At 39.6% G+C, this 17,335-nt stretch overlaps 1 protein-coding gene across 1 annotated transcript in view; it reads left to right on the forward strand.

Annotated features, from left to right (window-relative positions):
- LOC112219712 (potassium/sodium hyperpolarization-activated cyclic nucleotide-gated channel 1) overlaps positions 1 to 17,335 on the forward strand; it is a 173,469-nt gene that overhangs the window by 138,244 nt on the left and 17,890 nt on the right. Inside the window, exon 7 of the mRNA XM_024381224.2 lies at positions 5,741 to 5,905. Coding sequence (XP_024236992.2) covers positions 5,741 to 5,905 — 165 coding nt within the window. The remainder of the gene's footprint in view (positions 1 to 5,740; positions 5,906 to 17,335) is intronic.

Here is a 17,335-nt window from a genome sequence, read left to right on the forward strand (position 1 = left end):
ATATTGAAGCAACATCTCAAGACATCAGTCAGGAAGTTAAATCTTGGTCACAAATGGGTCTTCCAAATGGACAATGACCCCAAGCATACTTCCAAAGTTGTGGCAGAATGGCTTGAGGACAAAGTAAAGGTATTGGAGTGGCCATCACAAAGCCCTGACCTCAATCCTATAGAAAATATGTGGGCAGAACTGAAAAAGCGTCTGCGAACAAGGAGGCCTACAAACCTGAATCTATCAGGAGGAATGGGCCAAAATTCTCCCAACTTACTGTGGGAAATGTTTGACCCAAGTTAAACAATTTAAAGACAATGCTACCAAATTCTGATTGAGTGTTTGTAAACTTCTGGCCCACTGGGATTGTGATGAAAGAAATAAAATATTAGATAAATCATTCTCATTTCACATTCTTAAAATAAAGTGGTGAATTTTTACTTGGATTAAATGTCAGGAATTGTGAAAAACTGAGTTTAAATGTATTTGGCTAAGGTGTATGTAAACTTCTGACTTGAACTGTATTATGACATGAGCAAATTAAGGCTCTAATCAGAATGGGTCACAGCGAGGGTGCAATTAGCAGCTCCATCTAGAGATTGTACTGTAGTGTACTGCTTCAGCTCTGCACTTTTTGATAACGTCCCAAATGACACCCTATTCTCCATATAGGGTACTACTTTTGACCAAGGCCCATAAGGCTCTTGTCAAATGTAATGCACTATATAGGGAATTTCAGGGGTGTCAACAGTGAACTCTGTTTAGTTTGAACTTGATGTGTGTGGTGGTGGCACTGTAAGCCCCCAAATGAATGGGAAATCTAATTTAAATTAAACGAAGCTTCCACTTCTTTTGATGCACAAAGTGTGTGTGTGTGTGTGTGTGTGTGTGTGTGTGTGTGTGTGTGTGCTGCTCGTGTGTGTGTGTGTAGCCAGTCATTCTACCATGTTCTGCTGAAACCAGGCCCCTTTTCCGGCCAGCTGCCCATCTGGTGGGGGTGATATTTTTACCTCGTCTGTTTGTCTTTGCATGAGTATGGCATTAAGAGATGAGCTCTAACTTGGGAGCAGCTGGTCCAGTCAGGAAACTCCTTACTTCCCCTCCACTGAACCAAACTATCAGCATCATAATATAGCGGCCATTGGACCAGGCCATAACCGGCAATGCTCGGCTAGCTGCACCCAGTGCCACTGGATATTGAATATCATTACTATATATGATTAGCATTAGTCAGGAGACTCACTACTTCCCCTCCACTTAACCACATTATCAAAATCATAACATAGCCCAGCTCTTGGGTCCATGGGGAAATGAGATGTATGACACATGAAGTAATGGCAAATTACCCAGGGTACCCCAGGGGTCAATGGTGATGGCATATGACAGGAAGGGGCGATGAAGAGACACATCAGATCATGTGGAGCGGTACTAACCGGTGAGTCACACTCTCCTAGGCCTCACACTTCGAGGCCTGGTTGTCCAGATGACTAGTCTTCCTCATTCCCACAACAGATCTGGGTTCAAATACTATGAATATTATTTGAACCCAGGTCTGCTTGTCATCAAGAAGACTTTGCAACAAGGCTGGATGCCTGGGCTCTGTTCCCACACTGTTTTCCCTGAAGGAGATACAGGACAGGAGAGATAAGCTAACCGATTTTCCACTCATTTGTGAGAGTGACAGAAACACCTTCTCTTTGCTCACCCACTCAGGTGGCTAACAGCTAACCTTCCTCCTTTCCTCTGTGCCGCCAGCCACAAACTGTAAAGTAATACAATTAACCCCAAATACAACCAACTCTATATCTGCTCTTAGCTGCTGTGTATTTGTTATTGCTAGCTCATTATTTTTTGTCTCTCTCTTTCTCTATGAATAGTATACTTTCTCTTGGACTGGGATGGTAAGGAAGTAATTAGAGTGAAGAGGTTATGAGTACAGAGGGGGGACGGTGTGACAGTGTGGCAGTTTGGCTCTGGCTGTGTCCCAAATGGCATTTCCTATGCAGTGCATTACTTCTGACAAGAACCCTATAGGCACTACATAGAGAACAGGGTGCCATTTCAGACACATCTAGTGTGGCCGCCTCCTGTCATGTTGCACCCCATGGAGTCTCTCTGTGCCAACATAGATTGCATTTATGAGGAGATTTTTCCATTGTAAGAGCACTAACACCTTGTTCACACTCGCAGCTTGAGCGTTCTGTTTTCATATCCTGCGGGCTACTCTAGCAGCTAACACTTTTCACAAAGGACATCTAGGCTGTGAATGTCAAGGGCATTTTCCTTTAATAAATCATACCTCTTTTTATTCACTGTGCTGCTAATATGACTCACTGTTCTGCTCTAAAGAAAATATTGCAGCATATGGACATGTTTGTCTATACACTATCAATAAATAGTAACCCTATGTTAAGGGAATTTTTATCAATGATGACTAATTATGTATACATTTCAATCAGGACTGACTAATCAGAATACTATTATGTTACTGTATATGTACTAATCAGAATACTATTATGTTACTGTATATGTATGAATTTTCTTTTTAATCCTAGTACTGAATATAATGTGTGTAAATATAATCAAGAATTAGAACAATGACTGTCTGTTCCTTGGTAGAAATGAATGAACTATATTGCCAGACTGGCTAGAATGCTTATCTACACAGGCTGACTTTGGCTCTGGACGATGTGGGAAGGCTTGAGAACTATACAGCCTCTGTACCAGTGTCAAGAAGAGACGGAACAGTTTAGAAAACGCTGACGTCATTTTCAGTTTATAACCTGTGGTAAAATGTGTAATGAGCAGTACTCTCGTGAATAAAAGCTGCTGGTTGACTTTAAGACTGGGCTCTATCAATTTTATACAAATAAGGGTCATACAAATCCTTATGAATTGACAGAGTGTTTGATTTTAATTGGGTATTAAAACAGAGGAATTTAATTCCTGCAACACCCTAGCATCAGCTAACATCAGCTAGCCCCTGGGGACAAGATGTGCAAGGTTTACTTTCCCAGTGACCCTCTTTTCTGATAGGTCTGTTTGGATGGTCTGACCCCACAGTAGCAGGGTTGATAATTACCTTTCCTGAAAGGACATGTCCTTGGACATGTAACATGTCCAAGGGCAGAGTGATTGGTCTTGGAATTAGGGAAGCAAGTCTAGCACATTAGGTCCCAGTGGCTAACATATTGTACATGTCATCTGGGTAGGTACTGAAGGTCTGGTTAGGTACTGTCTACCACTTCGATAGGAAGCAAAAGTATTGGGACTACGCTCGCTACATACAGGCCAAGCTGAGGGGAGCTGAGAACCAGCACCTCAAATATTTTACTCCTTGAGCTCCTTTTCCTCTTATAGAATATAAGCTGGAAAGTGTTGCAGAGTTCCTGCACCTGTATATCAACAGCACCCAAATTAATACTAGCACCTATTCCAATCCAAGTCAAGCAATGAGGCCAGGATTCAATCCATCAAATATTAACTATACCTGTGCACAGCTATAGATTTTAAAAGCAGTTGCCCTGATGATCACTGAGATCATGATCGCTGCAATTGCTGTGGATGTCGGCTCAGGAAGAAATCATCTTCAAAGTTCAATCACAGTTCATCAGGTTGTAATCTGTCTTTGTTTTAACCTCTTGATGCTACCCATCCCGGATCCGGGATCGTGACTACGGCTCAAGCTCATTAGCATAACACAAAATGTGAAAAAATATTCTTAGACATATTTAACCTCCACACCTACACAAGTCCAATAGCTCAAATGAAAGATAAACACCTTGTTCATCTACCCAGCAAGTCAGATTTCTAAAATGTTTTACGGCGAAAACATAGCACACATTTATATTAGACCACCACCGAAACAAAAGGCAAACGGCGGCCATTTTGTCCCAGAAAATATAAAATTTAAAAGTAGGATTAAAAAATAAATAATTCACTAACCTTTTGAAAATCTTCATCAGATGACAGTAATATTACATGTTACACAGTACATTTTTTTTTTTTTTTTTTTCAATAATATGCCATTAATATCCATAAATCTCTGTTTACAATGACGACATTTCAAAAATGCTACTCAAAATGTCCGGAGAAATTATGATAGCTCGGACAGATAACGTCAGATAACAAGCAATAAACATGACTAAATATACATGTTCTACATATAGTTACAAAGATACACTTCTTCTTAATACAACCGCTGTGTTACATTTATTTTTAACGTTACAGAATTCGTTCACTAGTCTATGCTATGAGTTGGCGCTCAGATATTAGCAGTGTCTCCTCTACGTTTGGAGTCCACAGAAACCCAAAATAACCACATAAATATTCCCTTACCTTTGATGTTCTTCGATCAGAAGACGTAGAAGGAGTCATACTTACCCAATACATCGTTTGGTTTCAAGTTGTGCGTCTTTGTATTAGCATATGCTAACAGCTTCAGCTGAAATGCACCCAAAATAACTTCTGCTCCTTCTGGTCCCGCACTCTTGCGCAATCAAACTTCAAAATTACATATTATATGTCGACTAAACTGGTCAAACTAAGTGCAGAATCGAGCAAAATGATGTTTTTATCATGTAAAACAATGATAATCGCAAACAAACGAACCGGCTTCAACTGGTGTCTATTGGAAAAGAACGTTCCCCAAATCGGCCGCGCGCAATAGAGTGCATGTATGTGAGAGTGAACCGGGCATTTTCGCCCGCCAAAGGATGAGGGAGCGCGAAATTCAAACAATGAACGTGCCAATTGAAAGCAGACATCGCGCTGAACAAATACATACTGTTCCCAGATCGGTAGCTGCCTGGGAAGGGTGGGGGCGATGACGTCAAAGTTGACCCAACTTTTCTCTTGACAAGAGAGAGTTTGGGAGAAAGGCTGCCCTGAGAGTTCTGCTTTACATACAGACATAATTTAAACGGTTTTAGAAACTTTAGAGTGTTTTCTATTCAATAATTATTATTATATGCATATATTAGCAATTTTGGAAAAAAATATTTTCAGTTTACTATGGGCACGCACTTCCTCCAACGGGGGCAGTATTGAGCCATAAGCTCAAGAGGTTAATCCTGGCCACTGTGTCTATACTGTATACAGTATGTACTGTACATACTCAACACTAGCAGTATCAGCAACCAGCAGTACATAGTGATTTTTCCGACTCATCAGCTCAAAGTGACAACATGATGAATTGACTCTGCATAGCTCTAGTTACAACGCAGCGACCATCATTTTATTGACATTTTATTGACATGCACATTAGGTTATCATGCCACCAGATCCAGCTGTACCTTGGAAACTGCTCATTCTTCATTTATATGGTAATCTGTCCAATGTTGGAGGTTGCACACCCCAGATTAGGTTAGAGCTGGTCTTTGTTATGGCTGTAATTACTCAGTCCATTGGTTCCTCCCTCCCTGTGTGTCTATCAGAGATTTCCAGTTCTAACAAACAAAGGTGACTGACAACGGAACGCATTTTAGCCATGAAGCCTTAGTCAGCATAGACACCAAACAGAAAGAGTTTATAAGTAGTGTACACACATCCAGTAGTAATTAAAGAAATATAAGATACAAGGTCTTCTTGCACAATAAAACTGCAGGAGTGTTCGAAAGTGTGGGTATATATCTTTCTTTCATGAGCAAACAGAAACAGTGCATTATTTCAGTGACATCAAAAAGTATGAATTTCGCTTATTGTCTAATTATTATATTGTCTAATTGTGCATATTGTATTTTCTCTACAGAGATTTGTCTGCTGACGAAGGGGAGACGCACGGCCAGCGTTCGTGCCGACACTTACTGCCGTCTCTTCTCCCTCTCTGTGGATCACTTCAACGAGGTGTTGGAGGAGTACCCCATGATGCGCCGTGCCTTCGAGACTGTAGCCATCGACCGCCTGGACCGCATCGGTAAGACCATGACCACACCTTGCTGTTGATACTGTACTGTGTTGGATTGGTGCCCTGTCATGCGTATCTATCTGTTTTTATCGTGTTTGCCTCCGTCACAGCACTGTGTCCATCGCAATGCATGACTTGTAAGCTGCACTATCTTTGTTCTTTCTTTCCACCTCTCTTTGCATCAAGTTACCTTAATTTTACGATCAAATTACATTGGTAACATAGATTGTTTTCAAAATGAAGTCAAAGTCCAATTGTGTTAATAAATGGAAGTCAGTGGCAGTGCATTTCACTGACTATCCGGTAGGGTGTCAGATCTGTCCCAGATCCGTCCCTTCTTTGGTTTTGTGTTGACCCCCAACTGGAACCCCTTCCGGCGATTGGACGGAAGCTAGAACGCATTTGCATGTGCCTCCGTATTCATTTGCCTGCACACCTCGGTATGAGCTGCACCCTGACCCCATCCCTAGGCCCAGGCCAGCCAGGGCAGCCAAAGACTGGCTGATCTGGGCACGTGAGACCATGGAGGAAGTTAGCCAGCTTGACCAGGCTTTTCCAGGCACGGCTTGTACACATGATATGATGCCACTTAGCTACTTGGGACCCAAGGGTTGCAAAATTCGTGAAACTTTCCACAAAATTCCCAGGTTTCCCAGAAATCCCAGATGGGATATTCCTGGATTCAGGAGGGAATATGCAGCAAATATGGGAATCCTCCAACCTGGATTTCTGGAAAAACTTGTACATTTGTGGAAAGTTACCAGATTGTTGCAACCCTAGATACAAGCATTTTCCTTTCTAAGAGAAACATAGACAAACTTGGCCATTATTAGTGACCATTTAACTAAAGTCATAAAGAACGATAATCAATAAATCTGAAACATAATTATTATAACGATTGAAAAAAAGGGCCACATGTATGTATTGCAACTAGGGCATCTATTTGTTTTTATGCTGTTTTTTTCCATTTTAAAGTATTATTTTTTTTAATGAATTTGCTCATAATGTAGTATATTTCTACTATGTCCAAATTTGGGAAATTTTATGATATACCTCTCCAGGAACATATCCCATAATATAGACCAGACTGGTCTAGCTGTTTCTCCTCAATTGAGTGCTTTATCAGTAAAAATATTATGGGATATGTTCCTGGAGAGGTTGCCTGCAAAACTCACATTTCAACATGGCCACACACTTATACAAAGTACAAAGCATATTGCATCTAATGCTTGTAGAATATTGCACTTGTCATGCATATCCACTACCGTTCAAAAGTTTGGGGTCACTTAGAAATGTCCTTGTTTTTGTAAAGAAAAGCACATTTTCTGTCCCTTAAAATAACATCAATTTGATCAGAAATACAGTGTAGACATTGTTTTTCTTTGCAACTCTGCCTAGAAGACCAGCATCCCGGAGACGCCTCTTTAATGTTGACGTTGAGACTGGTGTTTTGAGGGTACTATTTAATGAAGGTGCCAGTTGAGGACGTGTGAGGCTTTTGTTTCTCAGAAGAAAGGTCTTTGTTTCTGGTCAGATGCTCAACTAGTCTAAATAAGGCCAGTTTTATTGCTTCTTCAATCAGAACTGCAGTTTTCAGCTGTGCTAACATAATTGCAAAAGGTTTTTCTAATGGTCAATTAGCCTTTTAAAATGATAAACTTGGATTAGCTAACACAACGTGCCATTGGAACACAGGAGTGATGGTTGCTGATAATGGGTCTCTGTACGCCAAGAGTGGTTCCTCCTTTAAAAGTTGCGAGCTTACACCACGGGACTTAGAGGTACGTCACGGCTTCATTGCTCCAGACTACCACAAGGGGGAGTTAGAGCACTCATTTTGCATTTTGGTCCCAAAGCTTTTATATGACCAATCATATCGAGTGATTCTAATGATGAATTTGACGCGGGCCACCAGTCCCTGGTGACTTAAACAAAGATGACTGACAAAACATTACAGGAAGCAAGTGTATGTAGTTATAACGTTATAACGAGTCAAGCTAAAAAATTACAATTGAGAGGAATATGTTAGTTAACCTGTTTCGACGAGCAATCCCGTATCCGGGATCTTAAGTATAGCCTCAAGCTCATTAGCATAACGCAACGTTAACTATTCATGAAAATCACAAATTAAATGAAATAAATATATTGGCTCTCAAGCTTAGCCTTTTGTTAACAACACTGTCATCTCAGATTTTCAAAATATGCTTTTCAACCATAGCAAAACAAGCATTTGTGTAAGAGTATTGGTAGCTAGCATAGCATTAAGCCTAGCATTCAGCAGGCAACATTTTCACAAAAACAAGAAAAGCATTCAAATAAAATCATTTACCTTTGAAGAACTTCGGATGTTTTCAATGAGGAGACTCTCAGTTAGATAGCAAATGTTCCGTTTTTCCAAAAAGATTATTTGTGTAGGAGAAATCGCTCCGTTTTGTTCATCACGTTTGGCTGAGAAAAAAAAATGAAAATTCAGTCATCAAAACGCCAAACTTTTTTCCAAATTAACTCCATAATATCGACAGAAACATGGCAAACGTTGTTTAGAATCAATCCTCAAGGTGTTTTTCACATATCTATTTGATGATAAGTCATTTCTGGCAGTTTGGTTTCTCCTCTGAATCACATGGGAAAATACATGCAGCTGGAGATTACGCACCAATTTCGACGGAGGACACCAGGCGGACACCTGGTAAATGTAGTCTCTTATGGTCAATCTTCCAATGATATGCCTACAAATACGTCACAATGCTGCAGAAACCTTGGGGAAACGACAGAAAGTGTAGGCTCGTTCCTGGTGCATTCACAGCCATATAAGGAGACATTGGAACACAGCGCCTCAAAAATCTGGCTCACTTCCTGTTTGAAGTTTCATCTTGGTTTCGCCTGTAGCATTAGTTCTGTGGCACTCACTCAGTTTTGGAAATGTCAGAGTGTTTTCTTTCCAAAGCTGTCAATTATATGCATAGTCGAGCATCTTTTCGTGACAAAATATCTTGTTTAAAATGGGAACGATATATATTTAACCTCCACACATTAACAAGTCCAATACCTAAAATGAAAGATAAACACCTTGTTCATCTACCCAGCGTGTCAGATTTTTTAAATGTTTTACGGCGAAAACACAACATATATTTATGTTAGACCACCACCAAAACAAAGAAAAAACGTAGCCATTTTGTCTAACAAAAGATAAAATGACAAAAGCAGGATTTTTAAAAAAATCTTTCACTAACCTCTTGAAAATCTTCATCAGATGACAGTCATATGACATGTTACACAGTACATTTATGTTTTGTTCGATAATATGCATTTTATATCCATAAATCTCGGTTTACATTGACGCCATGTTCAGAAAATTCTCCAAAATGTCCAGAGGAATTGTAGAAAGCTACGCCAGATAACAGAAATACTCATCATAAACTTTGACTAAAGATACATGTTCGACATATAATTAAAAATATATACTGGTTCTTAATGCAACCGCTGTGTCACATTTGTTTGAACGTTACGGAAAAAGCCTAACATTGCAATAATCTGAGACGGCGCTCAGACATAACAATATTTCTCCGCTATGTTGGAGTCAACAGAAATACAAAATTACAACATAAATATTCCCTTACCTTTGATGATCTTCCATCAGAATGTAGTGCAAGGAGTCCTAGTTCAACAATAAATCGTTTTGTTTCATAATGTTCAATTCTAGTGTCCATGTAGCAGCATTTGCTACCACTTTCAGCTCAAATGCCCAAAAAATTACTTCTGGTCCAGGAAACTTTGCATCAAAACTTCCAAATGACATATTACAGGTCGACGAAACTGGTCAAACTAAGAATCAATCTTCAGGATGTTATGATCATGCAGATCGAATAGCATTCCAACCGGGCCATTCAAGTTCATCTGGGGCTGATTGGAACAGACGAAGCACTCGAACACATACGCGCCTTCAAGCACATGGAAATCTTTTGTGACACTTAGTACTTTCCTTCCCATTAGGTCAAAGTTCACAGCAAATGCTCCATTACACTTTCTACTGAATGAGGACATCTAGTGGAAGACATAGGAAGTGTTTCCAGATCCATAACTTGTTGGGAAGGGAGGGGGCGATGACGTCAAAGTTGCCCCAACTTTCAGGATTTCAAAACTAGTTTGGAAGATTGCCTGCCCTGTGAGTTCTGTTATACTCACAGACATAATTCAAACGGTTTTTAGAAACTTCAGAGTGTTTTCTATCCAATAGTAATTATAATATGCATATATTAGCAATTTAGGACAGATTTTTATGCAGTTCACTATGGGCACGCAATTCATCCAAAGGGGAAATACTGCCCCCTATCTCTAACAGTTAATGTAGAGACAAACGATTGTGCATATGTTTTTGTCATAAAGTTAATTTACGAAAATCGTTATTTATCAAGTTTTTTTTCAGCCATATCCAATACCAGGTGTATCAAACTCATTCATTATAGCAAGCAGAGAACAGTTTTTGAACCCTCAACATTCTAGCCCGAAGTCCAGCACACTATCGACTGTGCCCAAATGTATTTATTGGGGTTGAGGCCGATTGTGGCTAAAAACACTTTATCAATTGGAATCTTTAACGTGGAAAGGGAAAAAAGTATTATTTTTAGTTTTTCACAAGCGTAGCAGGATGAGCTATTATCTGAACAATAGACTATTCAACCTTTACTAAAGAATGACCTAATAGCTGAGCAATTAGCCCATCCAACCCCCCAACAAATCATTTGTATCTGTCTATCTACAGACCTCCATGGGTTGATCAATTTGATTTCCATTGATAATTGTTATGTGATTTTGTTGTCAGCACATTCAACTATGTAAAGGACAAAGTATTTAATAAGAATATTTCATTAATTCAGATCTAGGATGTGTTATTTTAGTGTTCCCTTTATTTTTTGAGCAGTGTATTATTATTTGTTTTTCACAAGCATAGCAGGATGGGCTATTAGCTGAACAATAGACTATTCAACCTTTACTAAAGAATTGTCTAACAGCTGAGCTAGGTGTGAACCCCCCCCTCCCCACCTGAGCTAGGTGTGAAACCCCCTCCTCCCCAACTTGAGCTAGGTGTGAAACCTCCTCCTCCCCAACTTGCAACAAATCATTTTCAGGACTATCTCGAAAAAGCAGCGGATATGCGCAATAGGTTTTGAAGAAGAGGCTATTCTCCACAATGTGTGGATGAAACTCTTAATTTGGAATTGGGGAAAACAAGACATGAACTGCTACAAAGAAGACCTGCTAAAACTAAAGAACACTCTGTAATGTTCACAACTACATATACTCGCGAAAAGTGGGAGATGCGGTCAAGAAACACTGGCATGTTTTATTTCCGAGATAAATTCATCCATGCCAACTGCCAGCCACAAAAGAAAATCATCCAGAATGTTTTTAGATTTTCTCACTCCCAGACATTATTTGCTAAAGGTCTTAATGATGAAATGCCTATGTATGTTATGTTGTAAATTTGAACATGAATTATGCCCCTATTTCAGATTACACTGACGTTTTTCTTACACTGTACCCAATGATTTATGAAAACTTGCTTGGAAGGTCAATGTCCTCATTGTGGTTTTACAGACCTGTTTAATATGTTTTATGTACACACTTTATTTGCATATTTATTATATGCATATTGTTATATTTGGTAGCACTTATTTGTTTTCCTTCGCCTCCAACTCCTTTCGATGCGTGGATTGGATGTGGGTGTGGCTAGGTCTACATAAGGGTGCTAATTTAAAACACTCACAAAAGCTCTGAGGAAGGCCGTGAGGCCGATACATAAGGCGTATTAAAGATCAGTGACACGATCAAGCGCAGTGTGCGGGTTTCTTCCTCTTTTCCTCATCTTATCCGGCTGTTGCCATGCACCAGCAAAAAAGATAGCTCAGATGTGCAAGTGCCTTTTGAATTTGACTTTACAAAACAACAAGAGGTCTTAATTGCAGTCTATTTCTTCAGAACCCAGACTTATATCAAATAACTGAACTGGCTGAGGTAGGCTATGAGGCTTAACAGCCTAATAGAAGTAGGATTTTTTTTTATTAGGCCTACTTACAATTGCAACTGGTCAAAAATGTAGCATCCTACATTAAAACAATAATTTAAAGAAAAAAGTCTGCATGTTCGAAGTTAAACAATGTAACTAATAATTAAAAACGCACATTTGTAAATCCCAAACTCTAGAAGTAATTGGAAAGGTAGAAACAAATTATGTGTGACATTGTGGTTACAATAAAGAATGTAGCCCATAATGCAAATGATTCCTATTAGCAGGACAATAGCCTTTTTACAGCCCGGCTACTGTTGTGAAAATAGCTCAACTTGCAATGTATTCGATGCTTAAGTATTCTAAAGTATTACTTTTCTAACTCAAAACAGCATTTCTTCATCACATTTTTATGCTTTTGTTAATCTTCTTGATATTCTTCCTTTTTTCCCTTTTTTTCTTCAAATTTTTCCAATTCTGAGCAAATTGCTCAAGGGCCACGGTTGATTCATCTGTGAAGATGACGTAATTGAATGTCTCGCCAGCTTTGATCCATGCCTGGGCCTGCAGGACGCAAAGTCCTTTGTTTGTCAGACGAATCATTGGGTCAAAACTACAGAACAGTACAAAACAAGCGAACACACATGGTTAATGTTCTGAGAATTAAAAATATATACATTGCTCAAGAAAATAAAGGGAACACTTAAACAACACAATGTAACTCCAAGTCAATCACACTTCTGTGAAATCAAATTGTCCACTTAGGAAGCAACACTGATTGACAATAAATTTCACATGCTGTTGTGCAAATGGAATAGTCAACAGGTGGAAATTATAGGCAATTAGCAAGTAACCCCCAATAAAGGAGTGGTTCTGCAGGTGGGGAACACAGACCACTTCTCAGTTCCTATGCTTCCTGGCTGATGTTTTGGTCACTTTTGAATGCTAGCGGTGCTTTCACTCTAGTGGTAGCATGAAACGGAGTCTACCTCCAGCAGGCCACAAATGTGCATGTGTCTGCTCAAATGGTCTGAAACCGACTCCATGAGGGTGGTATGAGGGCTCGACGTCCACAGGTGGGGGTTGTGCTTTACAGCCCAACACCGTGCAGGACGTTTGGCATTTGCCAGAGAACACCAAGATTGGCAAATTCGCCACTGGTGCCCTGTGCTCTTCACAGATGAAAGCAGGTTCACACTGAGCACATGTGACAGACGTGACAGTCTGGAGACGCCGTGGAGAACGTTCTGCTGCCTGCAACATCCTCCAGCATGAGCGGTTTGGTGGTGGGTCAGTCATGGTGTGGGGTGGCATTTCTTTGGGGGGCCACAGAGCCCTCCATGTGCTCGCCAGAAGTAGCCTGACTGCCATTAGGTACCGAGATGAGATCCTCAGACCCCTTGTGAGACCATATGCTGGTGCGGTTGGCCCTGGGTTCCTCCTAATGCAAGACAATGCTAGACCTCAAGTGGCTGGAGTGTGTCAGCAGTTCCTGCAAGAGGAAGGCATTGATGCTATGGACTGGCCCGCCCGTTCCTCAGACCTGAATCCAATTGAGCACATCTGGGACATCATGTCTCGCTCCATCCACCAACGCCACGCTGCACCACAGACTGTCCAAGAGTTGCTCCTCATCAGGAGCATGCCCAGGCGTTGTAGGGAGGTCATACAGGAACGTGGAGGCCACACACACTACTGAGCCTCATTTTGACTTGTTTTAAGGACATTACATCAATGTTGGATCAGCCTGTAGTGTGGTTTTCAACTTTAATTTTGAGTGTGACTCCAAATCCAGATCCTCCATGGGTTGATACATTTGATTTCCATTGATTATTTTTGTGTGATTTTGTTGTCAGCACATTCAACTGTGTAAAGAAAAAAGTATTTAATAAGAATATTTCATTCATTCAGATCTAGGATGTTTTATTTTAGTGTTCCCTTTATTTTTTTGAACAGTGTATATATATATATATATATATATACACACACAACATTACTTACCGTGCCGTGATGCCCGCAGATTACAGATTGCCTTTGCCGATCGATCAGTGAGTCAATGGCTTGAATAGTCATTGACTCACTCACGCGTTGAAAACGAACGAGATGGAGTCGCAATCCATGTCATGCACACCTCTGGAACTCCACCTCCAACAGGCAGACATTTTCATTCTTCTTCTGACAACAATACTTGACCAACTGCTCACCAGGCACAGCAAGGGCCACCCGGACCGTTATGCTGTTCTGCTATTCCAAGGATGTGTAACCGAAGAGAGATACCATGAATGGGCACAGAATACAAAGCCTTCCCGCTGTGGCCGTCTATTTCAGCACCGTTTCACGCTGCTCCGAGACAAGCATGAAGAAATGAGCATCTTCAAATATTTCATGATATTCTTAAGATATGTGATGACTGAATATAAGCAAGTGATGTCTGCTAAATAATCAAGTTAGGTTTCTCAAGAAATAAATAATTCTGAATAACTGGCTTTATTTACAAATCAGTGAGAATGTCTCACCCCAATATCAAGAATTGCCTTTTTCTCACTAACTCTAGGTTAAAACCTCTTATGGATAGGGGAGACGTTAGCGTTTCAACTGGCCAATTGCCAGGGGAAATGCAAAGCGCGAGATTCAAATAAAATGCTATAAAATTCAAACGTTCATTAAATCACACATGTAAGATACTCAATTAAAGCTACACTCATTGTGAATCCAGCCAACATGTCAGATTTTAAAAATGCTTTTCGGTGAAAGCATAAGAAGCTATTATCTGATAGCCTGCACCCATCTGCACCAGCAATAAACAAAGGAGCTATAGCATAGCAGGCGCTACACAAAATGCTGAAATAAAATATAAAATATGCATTACCTTTGACGGGCTTCTTTTGTTGGCACTCCAATATGTCTCATAAACATCACAATTGGTCCTTTTGTTCGATTAATTCCGACCATATATAGCGCGTTTGATCCAGAAAAAGACAGCTTACAAAAACGCAACGTCACTATAAAATATTTCAAAAGTTGCCTATAAACTTTGCCAAAAGTATAGTATTGTATTTCAAACTACTTTTGTAATACAATGTTAGGTATTTTTAAACGTTAATAATCGATCAAATTGTAGACGGGGCAATCTGTATTCAATACAGGAACGAAAACAAACCAGCACTGCTGTTCACGTCTTGCGCAACTCATAAAAGTGTCCCCAGTTCCGAGTTGGCCTACTTCTTCATAGAACAAAGGAATAACCTCAACCATATTCCAAAGACTGGCGACATCGTGTGGAAGCGGTAGGAACTGAAAATGGGTTCCTATTAAATATCCAATGGCAAAGACAATGTAGTAAACAGAGAGGGGGAAAAAACAATCTGAACAGTTAGTCCTTGGGGTTTTGCCTGCTACATAAGTTCTGTTATACTCACAGACATCATTCAAACAGTTTTAGAAACTTCAGAGTGTTTTCTATCCAAATCTATGAATAATATGCATATCTTATATTGTTGGCATGAGTAGCAGGAAGATGAAATTGGGCACGCTATTTATCCAAAAGTGAAAACTCTGCCCCCTAGCTTTATTAACCTGTCTAGGACTAGCGGAACCCCCCCACCCCCCCCCCACCCCGCGCCAAATTCAAAACAACTAAAACCTCATAATTAAAATTCCTCAAGCATATAAGTATTTTACACCATTTTAAAGATACAATTCCCATTAATCCAGCCACAGTGTCTGATTTCAAAAAGGATTTACAGCAAAAGCACCACAAGTGATTATGTTAGGTCACCACCAAGCCATTTTTTCCAGCCAAAGAGAGGAGTCACAAAAAGCAGAAATAGAGATAGAATTAATCACTAACCTTCGATGATCTTCATCAGATGACACTCATAGGACTTCATGTTACACAATACATGTATGTTTTGTTTGATAAAGTTCATATTTATATAAAAAAAATCTGAGTTTACATTGGCGCATTATGTTCAGTAGTTCTAAAACATGCGGTGATATTGCAGAGAGCCACATCAATTTACAGAAATGCTAATAATACACATTGAGAAAGATACGACTATTATACATGGAAGTTTAGATAAACTTCTCCTTAATGCAACCACTGTGTCAGATTTTTTTAGAGTGTTTCCTATCCAAATATACTAATTATATGCATATTCTAGCTTTTATGGCTGAGTAGCAGGCAGGTTAATCTGGGCACGCTTTTCATCCAAAATTCCGAATGCCCTAGTGAAGTTAAATGGATACGGTCTAAAGATTGTTTCCCCACTGGAGTCGAGCCTGACCAGGCCGGGCTGAATACTGGGTATCTTAGTAATTATTCATTGTACATGATTGAGGTCAGAACCCATGGCTTTGGCTGGCCCACTGCTACTGTTGTCTCAGTACTGAGCTAACAGCATAAAAAAAAATGAAAATGCTGCCCCATATCCCAAAAAGGTTCAATGAAAACGAAATCTCCAAAATGTTGTTACTTTTAAACAATGCGATGTATTAGTATTAATTCATTTAGAATTTTATTAGATATTCTCAGATATTCTCACGGATCCTAACGGAAAATGTCCCTTTAGATATTAATATAGAGTCCTACAATCGCCTAAATGTAAGGAAAATGCCCCTTGTTATGGCTAGGAGTCCCTCAAAAGGAACACCCCCCCATTCAGCTGAAAAGGTGGCGCGGGAAATTCAAAAATATTTTTTTGAAATATTTAACTTTCACACATTAACAAGTCCAATACAGCAAATGAAAGATAAACATCTTGTTAATCTATCCATCATGTCCGATTTTTAAAATGTTTTAGAGCGAAAACACAACATATATTTATGTTAGATCACCACCAAATAAAAAAAAAACACAGCCATTTTCCCCAGCCAGATATAGTCACAAACGCAGAATTAGAGATCAAATTAACCACTAACGTTTGATAATCTCCATCAGATGACACTCATATGACATCATGTTACACAATGCATTTATGTTTTGTTCGATAATATGCATATTTATATCCACAAATATCGGTTTACATTGACGGCATGTTCAGAAATGCCTCCAAAATATCAGGAGTAATTACAGAGAGCTACATCAGATAACAGAAATACTCATCATAAACTTCGACGAAAGATACATGTTTTTACGTATAATTAAAGATACACTGGTTCTTAATGCAACCACTGTCAGATTTTAAAAAATGTTACGAAAAAAGCATCCCATGCAATAATCTAAAACAGTGACTCATTCACCTCTCATTCTGTCAAAGTTCACACCAGAGGCTCCATTCCACGTTCTACTGAATGCTGAAGGAAGGAGTAGGATGTGCGGGTAGATCCATATCTTATTTGGATGTGAATAGGCGAGGAGTTGAAAATCAACCAGCCCCAGAATTTCTACTTCCTGTTTGGAAGTTTGCCTGCCCTTTGAGTTCAGTTATACT

This window comes from Oncorhynchus tshawytscha, linkage group LG20 (genome assembly GCF_018296145.1).
Source record: "Oncorhynchus tshawytscha isolate Ot180627B linkage group LG20, Otsh_v2.0, whole genome shotgun sequence".
NCBI lineage: Eukaryota > Metazoa > Chordata > Actinopteri > Salmoniformes > Salmonidae > Oncorhynchus > Oncorhynchus tshawytscha.